Raw genomic sequence first — 16,320 nt, 5'->3', positions numbered from 1 at the left:
ATTATGTGCCAAGCACTGTGTTTGGTGCTGGACACAATTAATATGTTAGATATGATTCCTACATTCCAAGCTTACAATCTAGTAAAAGTGCTATGGGGAATTTGGGGGATAAGCATGTAAATATATGTATGAGCTTTTTTTTTTTTTTTTTTTTGGTACCAAGGATTAAACCCAGGGGAATTTAACCACTAAGCCATATCCCCAGCCCTTTGCTTTTTATGTTTTATTTTGAGACAGGGCTCACTAAGTTGCTGAGGCTGAATTTGAACCTGTGATCCTCCTGCCTCAGCCTCCTGAGCTTCTGGGATTACAGGCATGTGCCACTGCACCCAGTTATGTATAACTATTAATAGTGATATCTGCAATAAAAACAACAATAACAACAACAACAACAAAATGTGCTGTATAAGAGAGTTAAATGTGGAAGAACAATTTAGATTGCACTTTCCTACAAAAGTGAGATTAATGTTATTACTAATGTCTATTCCAACAGAGACTAGAGAGGGACCCTTTCAGCAAGGCTATCTTACCTCTGGGAAGCTGGCCATATTCACCAAAATCAACTGTGGCGACTTCATGGAGATCTGGCTGATCTGGTTTAAAGCAAGCTTCCCATCAGTAGTTACCACAGTAATATGATCAAGGGATCCTAAAAGAAAAATTATAGGGTTTTAGAATTCTGCAGAACTTTAGAAACTCCACATCTAATTTTCTATCTAATCCAGATTGAATAAACATTTAGGGATCCATTATCAGTGTGACTCATAGAAGCAGCAGTGTCATGTGATATAAAGCTTGAAATGATACAATTAGGTTAAATTCCTTTCTGGCAACTAAGGGGACAACCATTCTGGTTCACCTGAACCCCAGGGGTTTCTTGCAACACAGAACTTTCAGAACTAAAACCACTAAGAACTGTTTCCCTTCCAGCTGCTATGCCATTTAATAGCTATAAAACCTCTGGCAAATAAGGGAAAAATGAAATTACAGCATTTGCAGGAAAATGGGTAGAACTAGAGACCATCATGTTAAGCAAAATAAGTCAAACTCAAAAAGTCAAGGGTCATATGTTTTCTCTCATGTGCGGAAGCTGGAGAGGAAAAAGGAAAACAAAAGTGGAGGTACTCTCCTAAAAATCAAAATAAGACCAATAGAGGAAAGGAGCCAAGGAGTTGGGGGAGGGTGAGATAAGTGCTGGGGAGAAATATGATCAAATTATATTGTTACATTGTGTCTACAAATGAATATGTAACAACAAATCCCATCAATACCTACAACTATAATGTACCAATAAAAAAGATTTTTAAAAATCCTTGGCAGGTCACTAATTTTATCTGCCCCTTGGTTTCCAGCTCGGTTTAAAAGAACAAAAAAACACCTTATAGAATTAAAGTGAGTACTGTAGCTAATGGATTGTAGCTAAATATGCACAACCGAGTATCTAACAAATACCCAAGAATTAGCATTAAAAAAGTTACCTTTTTAGTTCTCAACAACTACCCTGTAAAATTGCATTGCTACCTCACCTTTTCAGATGAGAAAATGGAGATTTGAGAAGGATAAATGGACCAACAGAACAAAAGGAAAAAAAAAATCAAGAACCAAGACTCACACTCGGTTGTGCTTAATTTTGATTTTGATCAAGGTTCATATAAAAGTAGAACTCAAATCTGGGTGTGAATCAGAATCACCAGAGTCTTTTAATTTAGATTCTTTGACCCTACTAGCCCAGAGATCCTGATTATGCAGAGATTTGGGAATTTGTGATTTAGGGGGAGTCTGAATTTTTTAACTTCACCACATGATTCTGACACACAGCCAGGTTTACAACCATTCCCTTATGCCACTCTTAATATTGGTGTCCATATCCCCTTTAGAAGCAAGCCCATTTGAAAATAAACAAACAAAAACCCTATTAATACTTCATTATTATTCTGTATCTGATCTTTATCTCCCTCTAAATTCTGGAAAACTCTGGGCAAAATTTCCAAAAATGCAAGAAGGCAAGCAATAAAGTAAGTTACAGAGAGGACATTATTCACACTTCCTGGCTTCCCATGCAAATGATAATGAGAAGAAAACCCTTACCATTCACAGTAGGAACCACTCATGGGTGGCTCATTCAACACAAGGGGAGTTGGGAGAACAAGTCTTAAATAAATTGGAGTTGTCCTGGTAATAAATTGTTAGAATGCAGTACAATACTATGGCCCAAAGATGTGATCTGAAGTACTCAGTCGTATTCAATATCATCACAGGATAGAAGGTTGTTGATCTTAAGAGCTTCAATCCGGAAAATCCAGAAGGCATAAATGGTAAAGTTGCCATGATCCTAAAGACCAAAGACCTAAGTTCAAATACCAACTCTGCCACTTCAAGATGGTGATACCTTGGGCAGATCCCTTCAACTTTATGTGCTTCTGTTTCCTTATCTCTAAATGGGACATGAAAAATTGTATTTATAGGGTTTTTTGAGTTTTGTTTGTTTGTTTGGTTGGTTGGTTAGGTTTTTTTAGTACTAGGGAAATAATCCAGGGGCACTTTACCACTGAACTACATCCCCAGCCCTTTTCTTTATGTTTTATTTTAAGACAGGGTCTTGCTAAGTTGCTTAAGGGCTGGCTAAGTTGCTGAGGCCGGCCTCCAACTTGCAATCCTCTTGCCTCTGAGTCACTGGGATTACAGGCACGCACCACCATGCCCAGCTGCCATTTATAGGCTTTTTAATGAGGATTCAAGAGTATATGAAAAGCCTTTGTAACTATGTCCCAATGATGTTAACTATTATTCCTATTGACATTTTTTCTATATTTGAAACAAACTGACCTACTTAAAATTCCTCTAAAATACTTTTCTCACCTCAGGACCCTTGCATATTTTTCTTCTACTGCTCAAATACCTTCCTTCCTTTCTGCTCAGATAACTCCTGATCATTCATTAACAGTCAGCTATACTAGCAGCTAATAACAGAAATCTTTTCTGACCTCAGCTAGATTACAAACCCCTAGTATAAGGCCCTAAGAATCCTGCATACATTTCTATAAATAATAATGATAACTTGAACTTACTGAATACTCCTATGTGCAAACATATCATGCTAAATGCTTTGTATAATTTACTGGCTTTCAATATAACAATAATCCTATAATGCAGTTATTATTACTTCCACCATTTTATAGATGAAGAAATATAAGACATAGAGAGTAGCTTTCTCAAGGTTATGACAGCTCTTAGTAATGGAGCCTAAATTCAACTCAAGTCTGACCATCTCCAAAGTCATAATCCTCACCACTCTGTATGGCTCTGCTGTATGGTTTTAAATCTTCTGCTTAACTTGTCTATTCCTTGACGTCAGACTTCTGAAAGGCAGAAACAATGTTTTTTTTCTCTAATCTCCAAATCACCTATTAAACAGCAAACTGCCACATGGTGGTGCATGCCTGTAATCCCAGTGACTGAGGAGGCTGAAGCAGGAGGATCACAAGTTCAAGGCCAGACTCAGCAACTTAGCAAGGTCCTCGGCAACTCAATGAGACCCTGTCTCAAAATAAAAAATAAAAATGGCTGGAGATGTATCTAAGTGCCAAAATGCCTCTGGGATTCAATCCCTAATACCAAAAAAAAAAAAAAAAAAAAAAAACAAGAAAAAAAATTTTAAATAAGCAGCAGGGAATAATTGGTCAATAATGCTACCATTAGTAAATAGTAAAGGAATGGATGGAAGAAGGGACAGATGAAAGGAAAAGAGAAAAAAGAAGAAACAAAACAACTATATCTCAGACAACTGTTAAAAGGTGTCAACTGTCAACTATCTTGAAGATAGAAATTTAGACACGAAAGTGTAAGAAGAAAAGAGCCTGCTGGTTTAGATAGCAATGAAAGATGATACAGAGAATCTGGCAAAAAAAAAAAAAGACTGGCTGGGTTTTAACCTGTTTCACCCGTAAAGAGACTTCTTTACAGCTCCAAGTTCTACCCAGAATATCACACAAACATAACCCTAAAGAAAAAGAAGCAAAGAGGAAATACCAATGGCAGGCCTTTTGAAAATGGATCTTAACTCAGCCTTCCTGATTTGCCGTAAGATCCTCTACCACAGAAGTCCCAACATGGGCATTTAGGCATGCAATTGTGGTGGTTCCCATTCCCTAAATCTGTATCGACATAATGCATCAAATCCTGTTCCCTCAATCCGTCCCCAGTGAGAATCTCCCTCAGCCTCATTCCTGCCCCTCATTTTCTCAGAGGTTAACATTTAACAAATTACACTCCCAACCTCTTTCCAGGCCCATCATCTTTTTAAGTTCAACAAGAGTGGAGCTTGCTGGCTAATTTTAAGTATCACATTTCTCCCTGAGCTCCTCTCAAACTGCTCTCTGGTTTCGACTGCAGAATGTTAACAGGCCAGAAAGCACAAGGGAGACACAGCACTTTATCAGCTTCATACCTAAAATAATAAGCAAGTTTAAAATAAACAGTTGGGGGAGAGTGAACGGCACGCTCTACTGTCAGCAAAGGCAGAAATGCACCATTCCAAAGGTTGACAAATGACGGGAATGGTCATCCACTTTCACATTGGATCTCATCTCTGAACTCCGTATGTTTCTGATAGTGTTTATAAATGAAGCTGTGTATTTTTCACTAGGCTTCCTTTAGAATTAGTTCATGAAATACTTTCTAGCTTCCTTATGAACTTCTCCAATCAAGATGTGAGTGGGAGTAGCCCCAGCTCCACAGACACCTTTAGAGGGGGTCCCAGGCTTAACTATAGGATGATGACAATTTGCAAAAGGCCAATTTAACAGCAATTGGATTTTTCCTGCCTGCTTGCACCATTAGCTGACAACTCACTTCTCCATCACATCTGCAAACAGTTCCCCTAGACAGTTCTGACATTTCCCACTTAGAAAAGCCACTTTCAGGAAGTTATTAACCCAAACGGAATCTTCCTGGTCAAGCTCAGGGGTATAGAAAAGCCTCAGGTGGGCAGGTTTGTAGCCATTTGGTTCCCAATAAGGGATAAGAACCACCAAATAGGACAAAGTGGAAAAATCAGACAAAAGGTATCAGATCATGAGTCTAAATACCTAGATGTGTTTATACTGTAATCACAATAAAACTCCCTTTTTTCTTGAAAGTATAATTCCATTAGAGCAAAGACCATGACTATTTGTTCACTACTGTGCATTAGCACAAAGCCTCATTCACAGTAGAAAAATATTTGCTGAATGGATAAATAAATGTAGTGTTAACAATGTGTAAGCACTGTATCTATTTTAATACCCGCCTCAACACTATAAGGTAAGAATCAGACAAGGATATTGAGGGTCTGAAAAGTAAACTAATATTAGTAAACTAATTGGTGGGTAATCAGTGTCAAAAGTGGGACTAAAACTCAGCTCAGCCAAAGCCATGCACCCCCACCATTAGCCTGCAACATACACAAAGCAATGCTCAGATACCAACCTGGTGAGGTCCTTATATTGAGAGTCTTATTGAAATTATCCTTAAGTGCTTCTATCACAGATTTCATTTCTTCATCCACCTCTTCCAAGTTTATTATATCCTCAACCAAGGTTATGTTAATATTCACTCTGGTTTGGGACAGTCCTTTTCCTTTAGCTAGAAAGTCAACATTCAGTGAAAAAAAAAAAAAACAGCAGTATAAACAAACAATAAGAAACTGATTTGTAAAAGTGCCTACTGTGTGCAGGGCAAAATGTCAAGTGCTATAAAATCATAAAACATTACCTTGGCCCTAAAAAAGAGAGCCTCTATTTATTAAATATCACTACGTACCCAGCACTTGCTAAACATTTTTGTAGACATTAAAGAGGGCACAGACTTCATAATTAGAAAGTTCAGATTAAAATCCCGGCCGTAGTCTATGGCCATATCACTCTAAATGTGCCTGACCTTGTCATAAAATCCTGGTTATAACACATACTAGCTTTTTGACACTACACAAGTTATTCAATCTTCTTCAGTATCAGGTTCTCTACTTGTAAAACAGAGAAATATTAATACCTGTGTTGTAAAATTGCTACAAGAATATAAATTAAGTCATTCAAATACCTAAAACAGTACTACCCACACTACAGGAAATCCATAAGTAATCTATTCCTTATTTTTCAGAAAAATAAACAGAAGATGAGAGAGGTAAAGTGACTTGCCTAATGTCACAGGTCAGGAAATGATAAAGTCAAGATTTGGTCCCAAAACTGCCTAATTTTAAATCCATGAACTTTGCATTAGACCATCTCTACAAAATCTAATTGGAGAGAGAGGAAATATGTTAACTCATCTAAAATGAATATTAAGACAAGGTTACACAGAACATTAGTTGGGCTGGTACAAAGAAGAGTAGTTTAGAGACATTAAATGTTACCAATGATAAATGAAAATGGCTTATATTTTAGAAAATCAACTGCTTTGGAAGCTGAGTAAAATTTTATTTTGTGTCTAAACCATCATAGTGATTTTCCATATGCATTTTATAATGTTATATGACACAAATATTCTTATATTTTCTATGGGCCCAAGAAAGGATAAAAAGAGCAAAAAATATTTAAATAATACCTTTGATAATGAATATTACACTATCATTAAATATCTGACAAACTTTTTAGAGTCACTCAACAAATGTTATTGAGTATCTACAGTGAGCTCAATCCTGTGCTACTTCTATAGCATATTCTAATTTCCAAGACAATTGAGTACATTCTTCTATTTGATAATCAAAATAGCTCTCTGAGGTAGGAAGAATAGAGATGATTATTGTGTCCAGTGTACAGATGAGAATTGAAGGCAAAAGTCATTTAAATCTCTTCCCCAAAGTAACCAAGCAGTAAACAGCACAGTGATTTTTCAAAAAACATTTATTCATTTACTCATGTCACCATCATGCTTGAAACACTATTACTCTTGAGTTAATAGGCTAATAGCTAAGAATTTTTTAGAACTGCTGAAAGATACTGATGTTCAAATTCAGAAATGCAAGTTCCAAACAGGAACTTAATAATAAAAGTAAACCTATACCTAGACATCTTATGATTGTAGAAAACCAAGGACAGAAATATTGAAAAGGCCAGAGAAAAGACAAATAATCCATAAGGGATCAAAATTTAGAATACTTTCTAAGAATAACAGCAGGAGCCAGACACAATGGAAATAATATCTTCAAATTTTTTTTTAATATCTTTTTTTCCCTTGGTGCTTGGGATCAAGCCTAGGACCCTGTGCATAACTTCTGACACTTTTTTTTTAATGTTGCTGGCAATCAAACTCAAGGCACACATGTCAGGCAAGCACTCTACCACTGAGCCACATCCCTAGCCACAACTTAAGACTCTTTAAACGAAGTATCCAGTTAAAAATTTAAAGAGATGTCCATTAATATTAAAATGGATAAACAGTGGTATTTAGGAATGAAATGCCATGCAGCCACGAGAGAGAATGCTCTACAACTTCAGAGAATTTGAAAAGAGACCAGATAAAAAATAGTTCAGTCTTACAGTACAAAAGCCACATACAAAAAAATACGCTGAACAGTACAAAGCAAACTTATGCCATTAGAAATCACAATGATAATTAATTGCAAAGGGTAAAAGGTGGTACTTACTAGAGAGAACACAGAGGGTCTTTGACATGCTAAGAATGTTCTATTCTTTAATTTGGGTGCTGGTTACACATGTGATTTCATTGTGTGAAAATTATCAAGAGAAATATAAAATGGAAATTTTAAAATGCACAGAAATGAGCATAATAAAAATATTGTCAACCAAAAACCTGTTGGAAGTACTCAAAGTTGTGTTTAAATAAAAACTTATAGGATTGAGTTCCTATAAGAAAAGAACAGCCGGGCATGGTGGGCAAGATTTGGGAAGCTAAGGCAAGAAGAGCACAAGTCTGAGGCCAAACTGAGCAATTTAGCAAGGCCCTAAGCAAATTAGCAAGACCCTGTCTCAAAACAAAAAAATAAAAGAGAGCTGGGGATGCAGCTTAATGGTAAAGCAACCCTGAGCTAAATCCCCAGAAGCATAAATAAAGAAAGAATAAAAAGAAAAGAGAGAGGCACTCCCCTATTCATATAGTGAGGCTAATATACTTTTTTTTTTTTAATATTTATTTATTTTTAGTTCTCGGCGGACACAACATCTTTGTTGGTATGTGGTGCTGAGGATCGAACCCGGGCCGCATGCATGCCAGGCGAGCACGCTACCGCTTGAGCCACATCCCCAGCCCCGAGGCTAATATACTCTTAATGTTAAAAACAGACAACAGTAATAAAGAAAACTTTTATGCCCATCAATATTAGAAAAGTTACATTAAGGCTAATCTCACATAGAAATATAAACTAAAAAATCCTGATACTTAATCCTAAATATAAACTCAATAAATCCAGAAACATATATGCAGATTATATATCAAGAAATGTACATGTAAATTATGTATCAAGAATAAGTAAGGTGGGCTAGGGATGTGGCTCAAGCAGTAGCGCGCTCGCTTGGCATGCGTGCGGCCCGGGTTCAATCCTCAGGACCACATACAAAGATGTTGTGTCTGCCGAAAACTAAAAAATTATATATATAAATAAATATTTTTAAAAATTAAAAATAAATAGAACAAGTAAGGTTCGTACCAAGAATTTAACAGTGTTTAACATCAGAAAAGCTACTGACATTGAATTATCACATTAATAGATTAAAAGAGAGGAAGAGCTAAGCACTGTGTCACACACCTGTAATCATAGCAGCTTGGGAGGATGAGGCAGGAGGATTGCAAGTTCAAAGCCAGCTTAGCCTGAAGCCCTAAGCTGCTCAATGAAATCCTGTCTCAAAAAAAAAAAAATAAACTAATTAAAAGGGCTGGGGATGTGGCTCAGTGGTTAAGCACCCCTGGATTCAATCCCTGGTAACAAAAAAAAAAAGGGCAAGGGTTGGAGATGTAGCTCAGTGGCAGAGTGCTTGTGTAGCATATGTGAGGTCCTAAATTCAATGCCCAGCACCACCAAAAAAAAAAACCCACATATATATATACATACACACACACACACACACACACACACAAGAATGTTCCTAACAGCCTTATTTATTTTAGCTCAAAACTAAAAGTAAACTCAAATGTCCATATATATATATATATCTCTACCTATTCAAAATGAAAACTTTTGGCAAAATAGGGACAAAAATATTTGATTAAAAGAGACTACCAAAAACCAAGCAAACAAAACTCTTGATGTGAACATATAAGAAGTGTTCCCTGTAAAGTCAGGAATAAAACAAGAATGCCTATTATCACCAATTACATTGATCATTCTGAATATGGTGTGCTTTAAAAAATCTAATTGTTTCTTTTCCATTGGGTCACACGTCATGTCATCATATCCTGTTATAGCCTATTCTTTCCTCCAGATTTGTAAAACCTCCTCTGTTGATAGCCAATCTAGTGAAGGAGGGGGACAAAGAGAAAAGGAGAAGCAGAGAAGGAAACATATGTACTTCGTGTACAAGAATGTTCCCAACAGCCTTATTTATTTTAGCTCAAAACTAAAAGCAAACTCAAATGTCCATCAACTATAGAATGGATACAAAAATTGTGGTATACGCATTCAGCAGAAGACTACAAAGAGAGGAAAATGCACAAACAACTGTTTCACAAATCCCACAAATAGACTGTTATCGGAGCCAGACAAAAAAAGAATCCATGGAGCTTGAAAAGAATAAAACTATCCTATGTTAAAATCAATATAGTAATCTATCTTTCAGAGGGTGAAAGGGACATGAAAGGGACATGAGGGAAGCTTCCAGAATATAAGCAGCATTCTATTTCTTAATCTAGGTGATGGTTACATGGTTGTATTCATTTTATGTCAATTCATAAACTACACACTTTACAATTTAGGAATGCACTTTTCTGGATATATGTTATCACTAAAATTTTTTAAATGTTTCATACATAAAAGTAACAAAAATATTATACTACTAACAAAAATAAATTGATTAAAAAATTGTGCAAATATTTCTGGTGAAAACTTGACAATGTGATTATAAATTTCATATAGAAGAGCAAAAAGCCAAAAAGAAAAAGTATATGTCTAATGGAGGGAAAGATCTGTACCACTACATCAAGACTTTCTGACAGTGATTCAGGTAGTAAGGAATTTAGTGCAGGGAGAGAAAGGTAATTCAACAAAATAAAAGCTCCAAAATTTAAAATATTCATACAAAGAAACCTGACATTCAACAGAAAAGGCATTACAAATCTGGAGAAAAGAATGGGCTACAACAAGTGATGGTGACACAGTCTGTGTCCCCTATGGAAAAGAAACTTAAAAGAAACTTAGATTTCTCAATGCACTCCATATTCAGAAACAAATCACCTTGGGATAGGAAGCATTTTTTGAGGAACACATAAAAAGCCCAAATAATAAAGGAAAGGACTGAAAAAATTATGACTCCATTAAAACTTATGTTCAACAAAGATACCAGAAACAAAGTAAAAAGCAAAGAAGATACTTGTAACACATATAATCAACAAAGAATTAGTATCCCTAATGTAGAAAGACTCCAATAAATCTAAGAGAAAAAGTCAGGGGCTGGGGATGTGGCTCAAGCGGTAGTGCGCTCGCCTGGCATGTGTGCGGCCCGGGTTCGATCCTCAGCACCACATACAAACAAAGATGTTGTGTCCGCCGAAAACTAACGAATAAATATTAAAAAATTCTCTCTCTCTCTGTCTCTCTAAAAAAAAAAAAAGTCAAACAAGCAATCTTATAAGGAGGCAATCAAAGGAGATGGAACTGAGCAGCCTATAGACTATGCAAAGATGCTGCTGACAGACTGTGGTAGAGTCTAAAGCTGCAACACCAGGTTTGTAGTTCACCCACTAGCTAGATATGACCACAGGCAAATTATTTTTACAAATGTACCATGGTCTTCTCATTTGTAGAATAATGTGATCTCAATTCACTAGAAAATTATAATTCCTTTACTGTATAAGGATTGAATGAGTAAATAAATGCATGGTAACTTTTAAAAATATGTAATACAATAAATACAAATCAAATGTTGTGGCTAATTATTACTCTTATCAGAATATAAGTCTTTTAAGCACTAAAGCTCTTTCAGCATTTAATTTTCCTTCCAACAAAAAGGAGAAGGTCTGCATGAAACCAGAAAAGGAAAGTCAGTGGGAAAATATTCAGCATATTTCTAGCACCATCCTTGGGAGTGGACTGCCCGACCCCCACTGCAAAAAGCTGGTCTGCTTGACAATTTTCTGTCACTCATTTCATTCAGTCAACAAAATATTTTAATATATACTATGTGTCAGGCCCTGTTAGGTGTTAAATAACAAAGAAAGAGACTATCTTCATTGGATCCAATATGGAAGGCAGGTAACAAATAAAAATAAATCTTATGATTGAGCAATTAATTAATGATTGCTCTTCTAAGTGCATCAGAGGTAAAATAACTGTGTGCACAAGTACATGTAATGGGAACTGACCTAATTTAAGAGGTCAGGGAAGGCTTCCCTGAGGAAGTGGCATTTAAGCTAAGACCTGCGGTACATCAAAATCTCATTCTTGGATGACACAAGCCATTAAGATCATCCATCTAACTCCATGGTTTAATACCCCCTTCACCAAAAACCTTCTGGTTTTAATTATACTTCCAACATGCATCTTCCCGTAAAGAAGAGAATTCATTGATCCCGTCACAAGCATTCTAGTTTGCTGGGCACTTCTATCTCTAATTCTAAATAAAATAAATAAATAAATAAATTGAGCATTTTTTGAGCCACCAAGAAAATAAATGAACCAGCATGATAATAAGAAAACAGGCCCTGGGTTCTAACAGTCTCTCACTGTGACCTTTTAAACTAATCATCTGAACTGTTTTGAGATATCATTACCTCATATGGATTAAGGGGAGAAATTCAGTACATCTCTGAGATCCCTGCCAGTCATGATAAGTCAACTGCCAAATATAAGAAAATGACTAGGAGGGAGAGGGATTCATGTATCTCTACCTTTGGCTTTCTTGGTTGCAAAGTGGCGAACTGGTACAGCTGAATAGGCCATGTGTTGCTTATGGTCATGTTGTCTTCCACTCACTGTCTTCAGTGTAATATTTGAAACAGGTCTGGTCAAGGCTGCAAGGTAATTGCAAAAGGCAGGATGCATCAAGCGGAAGCACTTTAATCCCAAAGCCATGACTGAAGACAATTCCTGTGAATATCCACTAAAAAAAAGATAAATAAATAAAGACATAAAGTAGACCTAAGTAAAAGTGATGCTACTGCAAATTCAGAAAATAATTCATACCAATTATCAAGCTATAAATTCAGCTATAGACTAGGCAAATTAAACACATTATTTCTAACCTTCCTTCTAACAGCCATACAAGGAAATATTAGCCTCCTTTTACAGGATTAAGAATATGAGACTTAAGTAATTTGCCCATAGTTTGTAGGACTCTGAATCCTAAGTTCTTTTGACAGCCCAAAATGCCTCTATTAAGCAAATGTGCAGCATCACAAATCTTTAATGAAGCTAATTAAACCCTTATATGAGGAAAAGCACAAAATCTTGATAAAGTTGAAGGGGGGGAGTACTAGAAGAGGGCTTTAAACTAAATAAGAAAACCATTTCAACAGGCATAAAATGACTGGAAAATTTACACGACAGCATTTAATTAAAATTTTCTTTGGTTCCTTATGCACTGATTACCAATTAGAATGCACTTTACTTTAATGTGAGTCTGAAGCATGATTGAGGTTTCAGGTCTCCCATGGTATAGAACTAAAGCTCTGCTAAATGACATCCTCCACCGGGTTAAAAAAAAGTTACACAATGTACTTCTAAGGTCTTTGACCATGTAAAGATGCTATTCCCTCAACTACCTCTGAAACAGAACACAATCCTAGCCAACAAATGGAGCACTAATAGCTTCTGCCAGGAATCTGGCTATCACTCAGCTAAACAATTACCATCAAATATCTGGAAGCTGCTATCTTTGAAAATCAGTTCTACACATCCTCAAATTTTGATGCACTATGATAATTAGACTGAATAAAAAAAGCAAGAACTTCGTAGCAAGAAAGGCCCCAAATCCAATCCCAGCTCCACTACTGACTAAATGTTCCTGAGTGTTTCTGTACCTTGATTTCCTCTACTGTAAAATTGGGATAATTATGCTTATTTCTTAGAATTGAGAATAATGAGGTTAGTCAGGTAAAATACTTGGCAAGGACCTAGCAGACAGCAGGAGTCCCAAAATGGTATCTATTAATAACTATCACTTTTCCTTTCAAAGACATTTATTCCAAGGTCAGATTCAGTAAAGAAATCTTATACATATGTTATTTCTGATCTGTAAGGAGGCCCTGAGTCAGACTTGGATGCAAATTTCTACTTTGGGTAATTCATTCTTTTGGGGGGAGAAGGGCATCACTTTCCTCATCAATGAGAAAAATAACTATGATCTTAAAATAATGAATGCATGTAAAACACATAGCTAATGCACAGAATATGACAGCTGCTTAATAAATGTGGCTGTCATTATTATCATTATTTTTTAAGAAAGCAAATTAGTTCAAAGGCACTTAATTTTTCCCGGTGGAATTTGTAATAGCAAGTCATACAGATTTCAGCAATCAGTGTATGAAGTCTGTACAAATAGATCTGGATGAAAAATGAAGTAGCATTTTTTCTTCTTTGTCATCAATGGCTTCTATTTTCATTGTGGTTTGGCCTGGGCTGTTTATTGTATCTGTATCCTTTTATTTTACCGGTCAATAATGCTACAAATGAAGTATAACATTCCCCATTTTACAGATCTTGAAACTGAGGCTCAGAGAGGTTGTTACTATCTAAGAACATCGAGCTATTAGCCTAGCTCTACTGAAGAACTGTTCACAAAAATTTGGCTAGGAGTAAGGTTTCTATATCTAGGTTTTTGCCTAATATAGCCAATGCCTAACTCATACTTATATCCAAATATGGCTGCATAATAACTTGTTTGGTTTTTTTTAAATCTACAGGGTCTCAATCTGGCTGCTCCATTTATGACTGGTTTCCTGGTGTTCCTGTTGCAGGTCATAATACCAATCCACAAAGCAACAGGAAATCAAAATGGGTTAGAAATAAACAACCTTTGACAGAAAACGCAGCACCCAAAAGCAGACCCAGTACACGTGAACCGGAAAACAATTCTATAAATAAACCACATTGCTGAAATGCTTAAGGCGTAGATCTTAATTGCATAGAAATCAGGAAATTTGGAAGTGGAGGTTCAAAGAAGCAGTCCCTTGGATCTTTTACCTTATGGACATGCATATTAACATTCAGTTCAGCACAGATACAGAATTCAAGTTAAGAAGCTTGTTATTAGAGTACAAATATTATTCAACAAAATTAAGCCATATACAGAAGCAATATAACTAAAGTGTCTAAGCTTCAGACATAGTCTGGAACTGGAATCTCATTTTTCCCCTTATTAAATGTGTGACCTTAAGTAGGTCATTTAACTTCTCTGAGCTACAGATTCCACCACATTAAAATATTAATGACATTTTAACATAATTATTATATTAATAAGAACAAATAACCATTTATATAGTGACCAGAAATCATTCCAAGTACTTAATAAACTCTTCTGAATCTCAAGATGTAAGTATCTCAAGCTGTAATTAGTGATTATTACCATTTTACAGATGAGAAAAGAGGCTCAAATAAATTGACCCATATTTGAACTCAGGCAATATAGCTGCAGTCTATGCTCTTAACAATTATACTATATTGTGTACATAAAACACTCAACACAATATCTGGCTTCCAGCAGGAGTACAATAAGGAGTAGCTAGCTATTACATTACTTCAACTTCTGCAATATTTTCAAACTATGTGAAAAATGCATTCTTTCCCAAAGTTGAGGGTTTCAAAACTCAAATTTCCCTGTTCTTTGGAGAAGGTACATTTTAATTTTGGAAAGAACTAGATAATGAACTCAACTCCTGACCCTTTCACTGTCCCAACAATCCCTTCTAATCTATTAACTTACAATATGCACATTTTTTATAAATATGTGTGTACAAACTGACCCCTGTATATAAAATTCTTTCACATTATAATATTTGATTACAAATCACATTTTACAAATAAACTGATCTTTCATTTCCTCAGGGGCTCCTTCATGACTCAACATCTTCAAATATGCCACTGAATCTGCTTGGAATGATCTTCCCTCACCTATTTACCTCCTATTTTTCTTTCAGACTTCAGTTTAACCATCACTTCCTCAAAGTATGTGTTCCTGTTGAGTGTGGTGGTGTATGCCTGTAATCCCAGTGGCTTAGAAGGCTGAGGCTGGAAGACCACAAGTTCAAAGTCAATCTCAACAATTTAGCAAGGACCTAAGCGACTTAGGGAGATAATTTCAAAAAATGAAATAAAAATAAAAAGGCCTGGGATATGACTTGGTGATAAAGCATCCCTGGGCTAAATTTCTAGTACCAAAAAACAAAAGGTCTTTCTTGGCCACCTCCTCCTACTCAATTAGGTCACAGGTCCTGTATCCCAGTTTCATAACACCCTCATGATAGCATTAAACTTTTCATGATACAAGTTAACATTTGTGTAATTACTTTATTATTGTCTAAAGGTCTCCAGATGGCCACATGCACTACAAAGCACTACTATGGCAGTCTTGTTTGCCTCTGCATCCTCCTCCATGCCTAGCACAGTGCCTGAACACAGAAGATACCATCTACATGATGAAAACATGAATGAAAGCCCAGAAAGAGTAAATCCTTATCCAAGGTCAAAACGCTGGCACCAAAGTTGGAATTACCCTGATGGTAGGTCCTGGGTTCTACTTCCAAGAACTAATTCCATTATCCCTTGGTTTGCCAGGTTTTTGCTGAGAGTAGAGCATGCTCTTCTTTAAATTCAGTGCCATGTAAAGAAATATATTCGTAATATGACTCTACACAGAATCACTATGTCCTTGGTACAGCCAAAAAAGGAATTTAGAAATTTTAACAAGTGAAGAACTTGTGCCCAAGAACTATGAGATGTGGATTTCAATTTTCCTACCTCAGCACTCCCTGTCATCCATCTCCTTTAGATCCACAACAACCTGTATTCAAAAAAACATCTATGGCAGCTCTATCACTCCTTGGACCAAATTATTTCTCCTCCCTAGACTTTATTTCCCCAACTACAAAATGAAGGGGGGTCAGGCTAGGTTTTCATCTATAAAGCTCTGCTAGATCCTGGAAAATATAATAGAGTGTGATTAAAGAAAAAGCCACCAA

The 16,320-nt window shown here is 36.2% G+C and overlaps 1 protein-coding gene across 5 annotated transcripts in view; it reads right to left on the bottom strand.

Moving 5' to 3' along the window:
* The window catches only part of Mrrf (mitochondrial ribosome recycling factor), a 50,544-nt gene that overhangs the window by 33,537 nt on the left and 687 nt on the right, over positions 1-16,320 (bottom strand). For 3 of the 5 annotated variants that reach the window (XM_026410346.2, XM_026410345.2, XM_026410343.2), the window contains exons 2-4: positions 12,034-12,245; positions 5,467-5,622; positions 531-649 (exon numbers count right to left, since the gene is read on the bottom strand). In XM_026410346.2, the coding sequence (XP_026266131.1) occupies positions 531-649; positions 5,467-5,622; positions 12,034-12,217 (459 nt within the window). In that variant the 5' untranslated portion in view covers positions 12,218-12,245. Of the gene's footprint in view, positions 1-530; positions 650-5,466; positions 5,623-12,033; positions 12,246-15,261; positions 15,281-16,320 lie in introns of those variants that run through there. The other 2 variants (XM_026410342.1, XM_026410344.1) reach the window with 2 other exon arrangements.

Source organism: Urocitellus parryii, chromosome 4 (assembly GCF_045843805.1).
Source record: "Urocitellus parryii isolate mUroPar1 chromosome 4, mUroPar1.hap1, whole genome shotgun sequence".
Classification (NCBI taxonomy): Eukaryota; Metazoa; Chordata; class Mammalia; order Rodentia; family Sciuridae; genus Urocitellus; species Urocitellus parryii.
Note: the sequence above shows the minus strand (reverse complement) of the source record. Positions and strands in the feature narration are given on the sequence as shown.